Source organism: Cibotium barometz, chromosome 43, assembly GCF_041138505.1.
Source record: "Cibotium barometz isolate CiBa-2024 chromosome 43, ASM4113850v1, whole genome shotgun sequence".
NCBI lineage: Eukaryota > Viridiplantae > Streptophyta > Polypodiopsida > Cyatheales > Cibotiaceae > Cibotium > Cibotium barometz.
Genome location: NC_141088.1, coordinates 31,854,976 through 31,870,763, shown reverse-complemented (window position 1 = coordinate 31,870,763; position 15,788 = coordinate 31,854,976). Strand labels below are relative to the sequence as shown.

The window sequence follows — 15,788 nt, the reverse complement described above, 5'->3', positions numbered from 1 at the left end:
GGCTCATTCAGCCACTTTACCTTATGCAAACACCTAATCCACAAATAGTACTCTCTACCTAAGATCCCATGGTGCACCTTTAATAGATAAGCGATGATCACACATGCAAAATAATACACTATAAGCACATTCCAATGAAATCTAGTATTTCCAACAACTTCGAACAAAATTGTTGAAGATGGTAAGGTGGCCAGCATCGATGGAACTCAAGCAGAAGCTTGCAAAAAGGGCCCCTCCATAGTTAATGTCATCTCCCTCTCCAAACTTTGCACAGACTACAAAGCCTTTGAGGTAGAACACAAGCTTTGCGATAGTGCACAACTAGCATTTGATAGACTACCAAGTCGGAACATTATCTCATAGGCTTCCTTGATTGTAGGATATGCTGGACAAGGGTAGGGTGGGCAAATCAAGAGTGTCTTTGCAGATGCCGTGATCTATGTTTGTAGCTTGTGGGAGAGGAGTCATAGAAAAAGGGCAAGAAATGCATGCTGAAATTGAACGAATGGGGTTGCTTGAAACAAATCTAGTTATTGGCAGTAACTTGGTTGATATGTACATGATGGACACGAAGAAGGGTTGTCTGGCACTGGCATAGCTAGCGAGAGAAGAAAGAGGTGGGGGCAGGGATAATGTAGGGGTGGGTGGGGGCGCTTTTTTAATTAAAGAACGATAGTCACTTGTAGTAGAAGCTTTGCCCGTATCTTAATTTTGTTCTTGATTTGGATTTTTTTTTCAGATTGTGGCTTTGGTTACGAGGTCAAAGATAACTCGTGCGCATCGACAGTGGTTATACCTCTACATTAATTAGCAATCGTGAAACAATATCACACAAGACTCGTCGCATCATCAACTTCAGTATCACAGACTAATAAAGGTATTCTTATTTTTCTCTCTTCTATATTCGAACAAACTAATGGCCAATTTTAACTCTAAAGGTGTATCTTTGGTCCATTTTGGATATTGAGATTGTTATTTGGAAAACAGGAGAAGAGCACGTTCCTTTATGTTTATAAAATTTTGGAGAAGATTGTGTCAACTCTCTATCATACTTTATGCATGATTTTTTTTCCCACTCGCACAAACAAGCACAAAATTTATATAACTTGAACAACGACATTTAACTCACATTCAAATATGCTAACTAATTTGTAATTATTCTTTTTACGAAATGCTTCCATCCATTAAAAGCGTAGGCGTGTTCACCCTCTCCAACTATGTTCACAAATTCATGTTCGTTCTACTTGTAAGTTTTGTCATAGTGTGGAGCTCTCGGAAAAGGGGGATCCTGTAGCTATGTCGGAACTGCAAGACGTTGAGGAAGACATTCCGAGACTCAGCGCCCACGCCCTCGCTGCCCTGCAGGAGTTTCTTTCTGCGAGAACTTCCTCTGAGAAGACACACCACCATAAAGACGGGAATGTACACAGTGCTGTTGGCGACGGCGAGATCTCCTGCAGACCAGAAGAAGAAGAAGACGAAGAAGAGACTGTGAGCATCGTCCCTGAAGATTGGCGTCTTAGCCAGTTCTGGTATGACCAGCAGACCGCCCACACTGTCGCCAAGGAGCTTGATCTGCTCAGCAAGCAGTTGGCTTCCCCCATCGCCTGCATCTCTTGCCCCTCTCTCTATGTAGAACTCAAGGTATGTGGCCTCTCTTCATGCAATTTATCATTATGGCCTTATCATGGATTTTAAGGATAGGGCTTTTGTAGTTTTCTGTCTGGGGTTTTCTAGGGTTGTTTAGGGTATGTTTCGATGATTGGATTTTTTGTGTGCTTTACTAGGGTCTAAGGGTTCGTGTATTGTTCTTATTTTACGGTTTTCAAAGGGTTTCCTCCATCTTGTTCACTTCTGCAGTGACACACACACACACACATTCTGTATGTAGTGTATATTTTCAAAATTGTTATCATACAGTATTCAGTATAGTCTAATGTACAAAAAAGGTAGTACATACACTGCCTTCATGAAAAGGTAGAAAAGTACATGCACTGCCTTCATGAAAAGGTAGAAAACCCTATTCTATGCCTAAGTCTAAGACCCAACTCATAAAGAGTGAATGAATCACAAGAACACAACACAATGCTATTTATAGCCTGGAAAAACCAATGTGAACTGGCCGACCTGCTGTCAGCCAGATCCTTGGACAAATCCCCTTTATTTACTGTAGCCGACTCAAACAGTCTTCATAAATGCTGGCCGACAGCTCCTTGGGTTGCTCCAGTGTCTTCCCAATCCACACCTAGCTGTTGCAATTCTTGTGACAAATCGCCCATGTAGTGTCCAACCTCTATGCAACACACCGCCAACCCACTCCTTGGGTAACGTGTATGATCATATCTCTTTCGTTCCCTGCAAACTTGATTTGCGGGCCCGACTCTGTCAACCAAACAATAGCACCAAAACAAATGTAGGCGTCTCTCCTCATTGTTCCAAAAGGTGTGCTATTGCAGTCCAAATCCTTTGCGCCTCCGTGCACTCCCATAAGCAACGGTAAACTGTCTCTGAAGCTCTTGCGCTAGCGCCAATAACCGATCACCACTTGTTGGTGGCAAGTCCACCATGTAGAGAAAGCCAAATAAAAGAAGAAATCTTCGTTTCCCTGTTTTTACGAGTGCCACAACCTTCGTCGAAAAGCTCCTTGAATGTCAAGGGTGATCCCATAAACCTCCCAATGCGGTCTAGAAGTAGGGACTCTTTGGATTTGTTCCAAAACCAAGTGTCTGGTGTTCCGCACACTGTAACTGAAGAAGGGCATGCTTTTCATGGGGTGAAAAGCATCCCTCCATTCCCAGTCACCGGGGTCCGAGTGCGAGTATCTGCTGGGACACCCATCATATAACTAGAGGCTTCAAGAGTCCGTAATCATCCCTTGAGATGGATCAATATAAATGTGCTTTCTTGTCCTGCCTACCACTCTCATTGGCTGGACCACCAGACCCTTAATAATATCCTGCTCAACACTTCGTTTCAGGTGAATGAGTGCACAGAGCGGAAGCAAACAAGCACTAGAGTGTGCTGAGAGAGAGTGCAAGAGAGAGAGATATGAAGCAACTATGTTGAATATACTGAAGTGATATAGTCCCAAGCAAGAGACATGAATAGTCTCATAAGTGAGGGAGCAAAAGGAAGACTAGACTATATGAAAAGAGGGAGGCAAGCCCACCTATTTATAGGTAAGAGGGGTTGGCCGACTGGACATCTAAACTTCGCCGATTGGACATGGGGTAGTCCGACTCATCATGAGGTACCCGACCTGGAAAAAATGCCAAAAAAATATACAAAAATAGGGTGGCCAGCCCACAACCAAGGGCCATATAAAGGGACCAAAAAGGGAATCTGGGGATGAATGTGCTAACACCCCCTCTCAGCACCAGATGCTGAACATACTGCGAGAAGCCGAAGATAAGGAGCCAAGGAAGCCTGAGAAACTGGCTTGGTGAACAAATCTGCTACATTCTCTGTTGAAGGATAATACTCCAAACGGAAATCTCTAGCAAGAACCCGTTCACGAACGTAGTTATACTCTATCTCAATGTGTTTCGTACGAGCATGAAACACAGGGTTCTTGGCGATGGCGATGCAACTTTGATTGTCACACCAAAGAAGAGTAGATCCGATAGGAGGAAAGCCAAGCCCCCCCAATAATCTCCGTAACCAAATCGCCTCACATGCAGCATAACAAACCACACGATACTCTGTCTCTGTAGAGGAAAGTGCCACAGTAGGTTGCTTTTTACTGCTCCATGAAATTCATAGAATTCACTCACTAGGGTTACCACCCTTCCATTAATGAATCCATCCACAGTTGGCATTTAAACAATCCCGTGCCAACGAGATGCTAGATCACATGATTCTTGGCGTAGACATAAGTCTCCTGCCAACAAGGCGTCATGTCCACTCTACCACATGCATTCCGTGTCAGTACTCAGAGCATACACTTTGGAGGAGATGTGGGCTCAAGTTCACTCTACGACATACACTCCGTGTTGGTACTGTGACCACACATCTTGGAGGAGAGGTGGGCTCAAGTTCACTCTACCACGTGCACTCCATGGTGGTATTCTGATCACAGATCTAGAAGGGGAGGTGGGCTCAAGTGTAGAACATAAGATGAGAATGAGTCACATGCACAAATATCTTGGTGCTCCATAAACATTTCTGTTGCATATAGTTTTACAGGCATTTCGGCCGGCAATAGTTTTACAGGTATTTCGGTTGATGATAGAAATCCATAGAAAATCCTCGATCCATGAGATATCGATCGATAAATTCCAAAAATCCATTGCATCCCATAGAACACGAAGCCAAAAACGTACTCCATCCAAGCAAAAGGAGCCAAAGAGCTTGTGTATAAAGTCTATGAATCACTTAGATAGTGATAACCATATACATGTGTCGAACCATCATATAGGTATAAATCCTCGAGTAAAGATATGCCAAAAACTAGCCCATAGTCCTTGGTCATATCTGTATGTAAACCAGGTTTTCCAACCATTATGTTTACGTGAACCAGTTCAACACACAATTCTCCTTGTACGGGCATACAAGGGTTAAGTGTCCAAAAACACTTGCAATAAATTTAAAAAAGTAGCAAATTTGCAAAACTCAAAGTATACCTAGCTTTTTCTTTGCCAGATTTGTCATGAAGCCAAAAGAAATATCTCGTCAGCATACACGTAAGATATCTTGAGAGAGAGCTCCTCATAGCTTGCTTGTCAGCTTGATTTATAATCCACAATAATCCTGAATAAAAGGGAGCCATGAACATAGTCCATCCCAATAAACAGGGAACGAGAAACTTGATTGACACGAATGGAATTGTCAGATGTACGCATAATGACAAAAGTATCAATAAAATCCAGTAAATCCTCATTGCTGATAGATAAATGATTCCGTATCACATAGACTACCAAAATCATAAACTGGTTTAGTGGCTTTGCAGCCAAAAGAGAGAGAGATCTGAATTAAAGTATCTATCCGGCAACACATAGCATTAGACAGAGGATTCTTCTTGCACAAACATGCAAGAGTGAAAGTATATATATTGTCACGTGCATCCCGCACTTGGATGCCACGTAGACATTCTGTACAGAAGGTGCAGGACCTGGGATGGTGAACTGGTCCCATGTGAGCCCAGTCCGGGACGAGTCAGCCAGGGATCCATCTCAGTCGTCCGAGGTCAGGTGTGCATTGTCCTGCACATGAGTCCAAGGTCAGGTGTGCAATGTCCTGCACAAGAAGCAGTGCCAGTCCGCGCTGTGAGTCTCCCTCTGGAATGATGTCAGATGTGCTGAGTATCTGGTTTGCAACTGGATGCCAGGCCTCTGTAGGCATGTAGGTTGCATGTAGAGATGGGGCCAGCCCATAGGGCTACCCCAGTGTAGGTGTTTGCATTGGCATAATTAGTATGGGCATGGGGGAGGCATAGAACCACCCCCAAGGGGCCAGGAGGGCCCAAGACTTTGCCCACCAGCCAAGGCAAGGGCTGGAGGGGCAGTCGGCCAGCTCCAGACCCTCTGGACAGGCAGCCGACAGAGGGTAGAACCCCTAACAGTAGGCGGCCAGGTGTGGGGGGGCAGCCCTACACCTCTACGCATGGTGCCCAGCAGCAGGCTGCTGTCCCAGATCATATGCGCAGGCTGGACAGTACTTGTCAAGTGTGAAAACACTTTTATAAAAGTGTGAACCCAATTTATTATTAAATTCAGTCGTGGAGCTTCATGAGAGCCAGCCGACTGCATGATTTGGGAAGTATAAAAGCCCAAGTCATATTTCATTCATAGCATCTCACAATTCACCAAGAGCCTCAAGCATTCAAGGGCCAGGACAGCCAAGGGTTTGCTCAAGCTAAGGGGTGAAGGACTGAAGGTCAAGGGCAGGTTTTCCAGCCAAGAACAGGTCAAGTACTTTGTATTTGTTTCAGTTTTACATCATTCTAATAAAGCAAATACACCATCCGTGGTGGGGGCCCTACAGAGGGTAATTGGGACCCAATACTGTGTCTTCTCCATCTTCCCCTTCTCTCTCTATTTTCTGCACATCGTCTTTCAGTTTGTGCGTTAATTCTGTCACGAAAAGAGTGCTGTTTTCTGAGTTTTGAAGTACCGATCCTTCTCCGAAGCTTCCGCATATTACAGTGGTATCAGAGCCTACTTCAAGGACGAAGATTCAGCAAAGAAAACCAGAAAATTTTTTCGCTCGTGTGGTTGGTTTTTAGACGCCGGTGGACTACCCTTTTCGGAGTGACTCCTGTCCCTCGAAGGACGGTTGGTTTTTAGCCTCCGGAAGCCTCCGGAAGTCTCCCACACAGATAGTGGATGGTCAGATTGCGTTCCGGAAAGGAACTGCATATTCCCGCTATGGCGAGCTTTGGCGACGAGAGAGAACCAGAACCATGGGACCAGAGTGCACCAGGCAGCCCAGCTAGGGCACCCGGCTTGAGTGTACAAGACATGTTCCAGCAGATGATGCGAGCAATCGCAGACCAGACAACCAAGTTGGACGAGCAGAAGGCGCGGATTTTGGCTCTGGAGGAGCGTTCTCGCTCTCCAGCGTCGCGTTTTCCATCTCCTCCTCCCTCTCCTTCCGTACCCCAGATACCAGATCCTCGTCATCACAGGGACCCTGTCGAGGGGTCACAGCCGCAGTCAAGCTCCTTGCTTGAGAGGCAGATACGGGCATTGGAGATTCGACAACGAGAAGACGAAGCCATGCGACGAGTGGAACACGAGCATTACCTCCGAGCTTTGGACGCCAGATTGACACCGGCGGCGCCCTCGAATCATTTTCCCGAGAAAATGAACTTCAGTAAGTATAATGGTAAACTCGATCCCACTACTCTGTATTCATGGTTACATCAATTTGAAGCTTACTTTGCCGCAGTTAGGAAATCAGATATTGACAAAGTGATCTTAGCCAGTTGGTATTTGGAAGGTGAGGCCATTCCTTGGTGGACTCAGTGGGCTCATGCCCACACCAGATCAGGTATGGCAGCTTATGGGTGGGACGAGTTCGTCCGTGACCTTAAGCAGCGGTTTTTACCGCCCCACTACCTTGAGCGACTCGAAGACGAGTTCAGGGGTGCGCGTCAGAATGCGCAACCAGTCCTTCAGTTTGCCAATAGAATTTCGACCTTGTGTCTACAATTAGGCTTATCTGATGCGGACAAGAAAGGGCAGTTTTTGTATGGCCTGGACACGCACATCCAATGGGAGGTGCGTATGTTTAGACCAGCCACCTTTGAGGACGCACTCTCGCTTGCGCAGAGTGCAGAAATGAAACACAATGGTGGCAAGCCCAAGACTTCCCAGCCGGCTTCTCCCAAGGCTAACACCTCGGGGGGCAAAAGCCAGAACCAGACGGGGTCTTCCCCAGGACAGAGCCCGGGAGCCTCTGGCTCCAAGAACTCGAACAATGCGTCTAAGCTTACTCCAGACCAGAAAGCGGAGGCAGGCAAGACAGGTGGCAAGTTGAGTGCTGAGGAGCTTGCTCAGTACAGGAAGGAGGGTAGATGTTACTTTTGTCACACAAAAGGACATACTTCTCGGGATTGTCCGAAGAAGCCTCCAAAGCCCGCCGCCGCCTCCACAGCTTCCGTGGTGAGCACAGCTCCCACACAGACCCCAGTGGCTACCCCTAGTTCTTCAACCCCTGGTGCTTCAGTTGGAGCAATTATTAGCCGGGAGCTCGAAGATAAGCAGAAGGGCGCCCATGACCAGGAGTATGAGCGCAACGAATTGCTCAAGTCCTTTGGCTACATAGGTGGCCAGAGAGTCGTTGTCTTGTTTGACAGCGGCAGTACGGAGGATGTGATCACGGAAGAGGCCGCTAGGCGTGCCCGCTTCGAGCTGACTCCGGTGGACAAACAAGTTGAGGGATTTAGCACAGGTATGACAACGAGCGTCAAGTATGAAGCTCTAGGTGCTAAGTTAGTCATTCAGGGCATAGAGTTTGTGCGTGACTTTATGGTTGCCCCTCTTGTAGGAGCAGACATAATTTTGGGTATCCAGTGGTTTCACAAGTTCCTTCCTGATGTCAAGTGGGACAAGCACACGTTCCAGATTGATCGGAATGTGTCAAACACCCCTGTGACCATTAAGTGTGAGCCAGGTATTCCAAACTTTCCGCTCATAAGCCACTTGCAGGCTAAGCGAGCAGTCAGGAAAGGCGCACAATGTGCGATGATTTACGTCCAGACAGCCCAGACGGTGGCCAGTGCTTCCGAGAAGTACTCGGTTCTCCATGAAAAGTTCCAGAAGATTTTTCTTCGGGACAGTCTCCCTCCCCAGCTTCCCCCGTCCAGACCGGAGGATCACAAGATTGACCTCCTCCCAGGCTCGGAACCCCCGAGCAAGTTTCCGTATCGCCTTTCTAAGGCAATGGAATCGGAGTTGGACCGCCAACTCCAAGAATTGTTGCAAGCTGGCTTCATCCGCCCCAGCGTGTCGCCATTTGCAGCACCGATCTTATTTGTCAAGAAGAAAGATGGGTCTTCTCGGTTGTGTGTCGATTATCGTGCACTCAACAAGCTGACTATCAAAAGCAGATTCCCGATGCCTCGAATTGACTATATTCTCGAGAGGCTGAATGGAGCTAAGGTGTTCTCTAAATTGGATTTAAAGAGTGGGTACCACCAGGTTCGGATTGTTGAGGGGGACATCCCCAAGACAGCTTTCCGTACAGAACGGGCCCACTATGAATTTGTAGTCATGCCATTTGGTTTGACGAACGCCCCAGCTACATTTAACCGCATGATGATGCGTATTTTCCGGGAGTTGATTGGAGTGTGTGTGTTCATATTTTTGGACGACATACTCATATTTTCAGCTACAGTTGAGCAGCATGACATTGATGTGGAGAAAGTCCTTAGGTTGCTGGAAAGCAACGAGCTCTATGTCAATGAAAAGAAGTCAGAATTTTATTTGTTCCAGGTGCATTACTTGGGATATATAATCAGTGCCGAAGGCATTCGACTTGATCCGGCTAAAGTGGCCGAGATTGTTAACTGGGAAGTACCTCAGACTGCTTATGACATTAGATCATTTGTGGGTATATGCCAGGCATATTCCACCCACATTGATAAGTTTTCTGATCTCTCGGCAGACCTCACCGATCTGCTAAAGGGAGTGAAAACAAGGAGGCAAAAGATTCGAATGACTCCACGAGCGTTGGAGGCATTCCAGAACCTCAAGGTGGCTTTGTCAGAAGCGCCTTGTTTAGCCCTTGCCTCGTGGGACGAACCATTTCAGGTGATCACCGATGCGAGTAACATCGCAATTGGCGGTGTATTGCAACAGAATGGTCATCCAGTAGCTTACATGTCTCGTAAGTTACTGCCCGCCGAAAAGAATTACTCAGTCTACGATCGTGAACTCCTAGCAGTCATTCAGGCCTTGAAACATTGGAAACATTTCTTGTATGGCCGTGACTTCGAGGTTCGCACTGACCATCAGGCATTGCGCTGGATTCAGACGATGCCCAGTGCACAGTGGAGTGATCGACAGCACCGCTGGAGTCAGATATTCCAGCAGTTTGGTGGCATGATTGAGTACCTTCCAGGAAAGGCCAATCCAGTGGCCGATGCTTTGAGCAGGAAGGGACAAGTAGCTGCGATTCAGACCACTAGACTAGACCTTGTTGGTACAGGACTAGAAGACATGAAGCACACGTACGCGGATTCCGAGGAATTCGGTACACAGTGGGAACAGGCATTGGATGCCACAGGACCATGCCATTTTCTGATACGCGATGGTTGGCTTTACTATAAAGGCCGACTGTGTGTCATGAAATCATTCCGGGCAGCTCTTCTCCATGATGCCCATGACGCCATTACAGGTGGTCATAGGGGCATGAATTCGACTCTGGAGAAATTAGAACGGCAATACTTTTGGCCAAAGATGAGGCGTGATGTGTTTACATATGTACAACGCTGTGACATTTGTCAAAAGGTGAAAGCTCCTCGTGGAAAGAAGATAGGGTTGTTACAGCCTTTGCCAATTCCTGAGGGTCCTTTCCAAGACATTTCGATGGACTTTGTCACAAATCTGCCTCCCAGTCCGAGTAAGCGTAATACACAGTGTTTGACTATTGTTGACAGGTTCAGCAAATTTGTGATGCTTATTCCTTGCAGGGCCAATGTGACCGCCGAGGATGTTGCCCAGCTTTTCATTCGGCATTGGTACCCGATTGGTGGGATTCCTAGAACCATAGTGTCAGACCGAGATGCCAAGTTTACCAGTCATTTTTGGAGGGCATTGTTTGATAATTTTGGTACTAAGTTGAATTTTTCCAGTGCATTCCACCCACAGACAGATGGCCAGACAGAGATATACAACCAGTTGGCCTTCGATGTGCTGAAGTGTTATGTCCACGATCAGCAAGGTAAGTGGGAATCGTTTTTGCCTTTAGTTCAAGCTGTTCTGAATGACTCTTTTTCTTCAGCTATTGGCAGGACTCCATATGAGGCAGCGTTTGGAAGGCCTTTCCAGTCGTTGTTAACCAGGACCTCGTCTTCAGTACCGGAGGCGAACAGAGTGACGGAGTCTTACCAGGAGATCCTAGAGTCTGTCAAAGACAGGTTGGCTAAAGCGCAAGAGGCCTACACTCGACAGGCCAATAAAGACCGAAGGGACATGAAGTTTTCGGAAGGAGATTGGGTATATCTTCGGATTATGAAGCAAAGATTAAAGCAGGTGGGCAAGCGATGCCCAAAGTTGTCTTTCAGGAGCTTCGGACCATTCCCCATCCGGAAAAAGATTAATGAGGTGTCTATGCAGTTAAAGCTACCTCCGAGTTGGACTATGCATGATGTATTTCATGTCAGTTGGTTAAAACCATATGCAGGTCCACCCCCTTCAGAGGTCAAAGACGAAGCGGAACCAGACATCATTGATGAAGCCGAAGTAATGGTTCCAGAACAGATCCTTCTGCACCGTTTCAAGCATGGCTCAGGCCGAAGACTACGACAGTTCCTCACGAAGTTTCAGGACCGAGGAACTCATGAAGCGGTATGGCTCGACAAAGAATTTTTCGAAGATTATCCGGCTTTATTGACGGATTATTTGGAGGCTATGCAGCTTCCGTCAAGTTAAGCAGAAGGGGATGTCACGTGCATCCCGCACTTGGATGCCACGTAGACATTCTGTACAGAAGGTGCAGGACCTGGGATGGTGAACTGGTCCCATGTGAGCCCAGTCCGGGACGAGTCAGCCAGGGATCCATCTCAGTCGTCCGAGGTCAGGTGTGCATTGTCCTGCACATGAGTCCAAGGTCAGGTGTGCAATGTCCTGCACAAGAAGCAGTGCCAGTCCGCGCTGTGAGTCTCCCTCTGGAATGATGTCAGATGTGCTGAGTATCTGGTTTGCAACTGGATGCCAGGCCTCTGTAGGCATGTAGGTTGCATGTAGAGATGGGGCCAGCCCATAGGGCTACCCCAGTGTAGGTGTTTGCATTGGCATAATTAGTATGGGCATGGGGGAGGCATAGAACCACCCCCAAGGGGCCAGGAGGGCCCAAGACTTTGCCCACCAGCCAAGGCAAGGGCTGGAGGGGCAGTCGGCCAGCTCCAGACCCTCTGGACAGGCAGCCGACAGAGGGTAGAACCCCTAACAGTAGGCGGCCAGGTGTGGGGGGGCAGCCCTACACCTCTACGCATGGTGCCCAGCAGCAGGCTGCTGTCCCAGATCATATGCGCAGGCTGGACAGTACTTGTCAAGTGTGAAAACACTTTTATAAAAGTGTGAACCCAATTTATTATTAAATTCAGTCGTGGAGCTTCATGAGAGCCAGCCGACTGCATGATTTGGGAAGTATAAAAGCCCAAGTCATATTTCATTCATAGCATCTCACAATTCACCAAGAGCCTCAAGCATTCAAGGGCCAGGACAGCCAAGGGTTTGCTCAAGCTAAGGGGTGAAGGACTGAAGGTCAAGGGCAGGTTTTCCAGCCAAGAACAGGTCAAGTACTTTGTATTTGTTTCAGTTTTACATCATTCTAATAAAGCAAATACACCATCCGTGGTGGGGGCCCTACAGAGGGTAATTGGGACCCAATACTGTGTCTTCTCCATCTTCCCCTTCTCTCTCTATTTTCTGCACATCGTCTTTCAGTTTGTGCGTTAATTCTGTCACGAAAAGAGTGCTGTTTTCTGAGTTTTGAAGTACCGATCCTTCTCCGAAGCTTCCGCATATTACATATATATTCAACCAAAACTGAATATATAGTTATTTCTTGCATGTACAAAGTCAAAAATACTTGGCTGATAAAAAGGATACTGGCAAAAATACACCGTTGAGGTGTAAGCAAAATTAGCATCCTTGTACAAAATTTTACGCCTTGATGTGAGGCTGAGATCTGCTAATCTAAAATTCAGATGAAGCTTTAGCATCGTCATAATGTGTGATCTATGGGGGCAGAAGGTTGTCATGTGACCTTCGGCTCCGCAATCAGTACATGTAAGCTCCCATGCATGCAATTTCACAATAGCTCGGGGCTTCGTTTGATGTGCCACTCCGTCCTCAGACTTAGGAGGTGTTGGGTGAGGATCTTCAGGCTTCTGCTGCTCCTCAGGAGATGTCACAGCAGGCAAGCGAGGTTTCTTCTTCTCATAGCATGACTGCTTATCCAAATCCTCCTGTGCACACACACAGCAGGAAACCACAAGTACTATGAATAAACACTAAGCCAGAACTGCCAGCCTCCCGTAGGTATTACTTTATTGAGATAGAAGCTCTTCACAAAATAACCAAGGTGCGGGTGTGAGTAACACCGGATTTTTCTACAAAATACTTCAGCAAGACAACACAGCTCCAAAAGCTGACAAAGAGTCCCCAAAAACAGTCCAAAAACAAGCTACAAACCAGCCCTGGGTTTTCACACCTATGAACCTGTACATCCACTATACGGCTGCTGCACCACTGTACGGCTGCTGTGCCAACTGTACAGCCAGTGTATATATATATATATATATATATATATAGAGAGAGAGAGAGAGAGAGAGAGAGACTGTACGGCTCTACGGCCGATTTTCTGATGGCAGCTGCTGTACCCCTGTTCAGCCAGTGTAGAGAGATGAGAGAGTGCTGTACCACTGTGTGGCCTGCTGTACCACTGTACAGCCTGCTATACCACTGTGCAGCCTGTGCAAAGAGAGGGGAGCTGTACGGCTGTTGTGCCTTGTACGGCCAGCGCAAAGGAGAAGCTGTACGGCCAGCGCAAGGGGGAGGGAAAAAACTGTACGGCCTGCTGTACCCTATATGGCCTCTGAGAGAGAGAGAGAGAGAGAGAGAGAGAGAGAGATTGGCCGAGGTTGAAGATGTATGCGCATGCCCAAAAGAGAGACCCAGCCCCTCTTCAATGAACTCGGCCAGCTATATTTGCAGTGTTTTTTTTCCCTTTTTACCAGAATAGCTGAACTTTGTCCAAAAATATCAACTTTGTGCTTTTTCAAGGCTTTTTCCCTAGGCGCCTCTTTCTTTCTACATATACATGCCCAAAATAATAATATGTCCAGCCCTTAATTAATGATGTGTGAAAACACCGACTTATAAACATTATAAGTCACTTTAATGATGAAAATCCCATGTTGCTTTTGCTTAGAAGCCATCTTTCAGGCCAAAATTTGCCAGTTAATGCTCTTGCTTTCTTCTACGAAAAAATCCCCGTTCATACCTTGGTTCCACCTAGTGTGTGAAACACTGGTCAAGACGGGTGAAGGGACCAAATAGTGACAAGGGGTTCCCAAAGCCTTTGATGAATGCAATGGTTGCCTGGTAACTATCTACAACTTTCCATTGTTTTTTTTTGGTGTGTGAAGAAGGCTTACTACATATTTGGGGGAAATCACGACACAAATCAGGCAAAATTGGGCAAAGGGGCCAAAATTGGTTGGAGCACTCTCTAGTTCTTCCATACAACCCTTGCTAAGGCTGATTTTAGGGTTAGGACTGGCTGACTTTTAGGGTTAGGGTTTTTTGATTTTTAGGATTAGGGTTTGGCTGTGGGCATTCTACAGGTTGGAGTTTGTTTGCTCTGATATCATTGTTAAGCTTTTAGCTTAATTAAACATGATTAAAATATCTTAATGCTTAAATACTTAAGTAAACATGAGGCAAAGAGCGGAAAGTTGTGTTGTTTGCATTTAGACACAAGGCCTTGTTAAATAGGGCCTGAAGAGGTACGAATGAAGAGTGACATCTCTGGCATAGTTGTTTCCGTACGGCGCACGACACCACATCGTACGGAATATTGTATAGACTCGTATGGATTTTTTTCAAAAATTTTTTTTTTCGAGTTTTTTTTTTCCAAATTAAAATTTTTTCATTTTTTTTTTGGGGAGGTAATGGTCTTTTTTTGCTTGTCTATGGCTGTTTGAGCTTCCTCTGTACTATGATGCTTCCCTCCTTGTTAAAATACTCCATATCTCGAATTGGAAATACCTAAGTTTATAAGTATTTTTTTAAAACACCATATTTTATCGTATGATAAGAAAAAAATTTATATCATACTTTATTTTCCCGTACGGTATCGTATCGTACGAACCGTACGGTATCGTACCTGACAACTATGATGAAAGGGTGTGACTCTTGAATGAATAGTTGTGTCCTTTGATCAATAGATGTGTCCCTTTGAATAGATGTGTCCTTTCGTGATGACCCGTGTGACAGGATGTGACCCTTCACTGATGTTCCTTCAATGATTAAGAGTAATTAAGAATAATTTAGGGTAATTAAGAGAGATTAAGTCACAATCGTGACGTTGATCTAGTATTTAGAACACGATATCCTAATTCTTGTAGGGGGCTTAGATCCAAGAGGATGCAAGATGCTTCTCGTGTTCCCTTTGAAGCACAGCCAACTTGCGTCTGTAGCTCGCTCCTTGTCTAAAGCCTCTTCTTTTTTGGCCAACGCAATAGAAAGATAGTCCTAGCTAGTCATCTCCAAGGCCAAAACAAGCCTCTCCCATGGGTTAGGATGATCACAAAGCCTCCAAATCTCTCTAACCTCCCGGGAGGTCTCTACATCCACATAGAGAGAGTCTGGGATGCGGGCACGCAGTATACCCTTCTGGCTCCCAAGTTCCCTAATGCACAAGACAACCGGGCAATGATCTGATTTGGTATACTTAATGTAACATGCAGAAGCTTCGTGGTCGGATCGGTAACTTCAGTGCTCAGGATTCAGCAATCTTTCACGACGAATATAACGCACAAAACTGAAGTAGAAGCATTCAGAAGTCGGCCTGCAGCAAATTCTCCACGACTAGCTAAAATAGCATGAAATGCTAATAAAACCCATCGTTTTCACACCTAGTGTTGGCTGGCCACCCAAACACACCTGCTTGCTGCTGGGCAGACTCTGTGCTGTCTGTGTGGGCTGCCCCACACTTGGCTGACAGGCTGGCCAGGGCCCTGGGCATGTTGGCTGCCTGGCCAGGGCCCCTAGGGCTGGCTGACAGCCCTCCCAGCCCAAGCCAAGGCTGATGGGCACAGCATGGGGCCCTCCTGGCCTCTTAGGGGTGGTTCTACTCCTCCCCCATGCCCTTAGGCTCTGCTCTGGGGTAGCCCTATGGGCTGGCCCCTTCTCTACATGCAAACCTACATGCATCTACAGATGTCCGGCACCCGGTCGCAAACCAGATACTCAAATCACTTGACATCATTCCAGAGGGAGACTCACAATACGGACTGCACTGCTTCGTGTGCAGGACAATGCACACTTGACCTCGGACTCGTAGAGTGGAACCCTGGCTGACTCGTCCCGGATTGGGCTCACATGGGACTAGTT

At 46.6% G+C, this 15,788-nt stretch overlaps 1 protein-coding gene across 1 annotated transcript in view; it reads left to right on the top strand.

Moving 5' to 3' along the window:
• The first annotated feature begins 1,213 nt into the window (after positions 1 to 1,213).
• Positions 1,214 to 15,788, top strand: part of LOC147613821 (nucleic acid binding / methyltransferase) — a 33,706-nt gene continuing 19,131 nt past the window's right edge. The window contains exon 1 of the mRNA XM_086781788.1: positions 1,214 to 1,644. Coding sequence (XP_086637914.1) covers positions 1,297 to 1,644 — 348 coding nt within the window. The 5' untranslated portion in view covers positions 1,214 to 1,296. The remainder of the gene's footprint in view (positions 1,645 to 15,788) is intronic.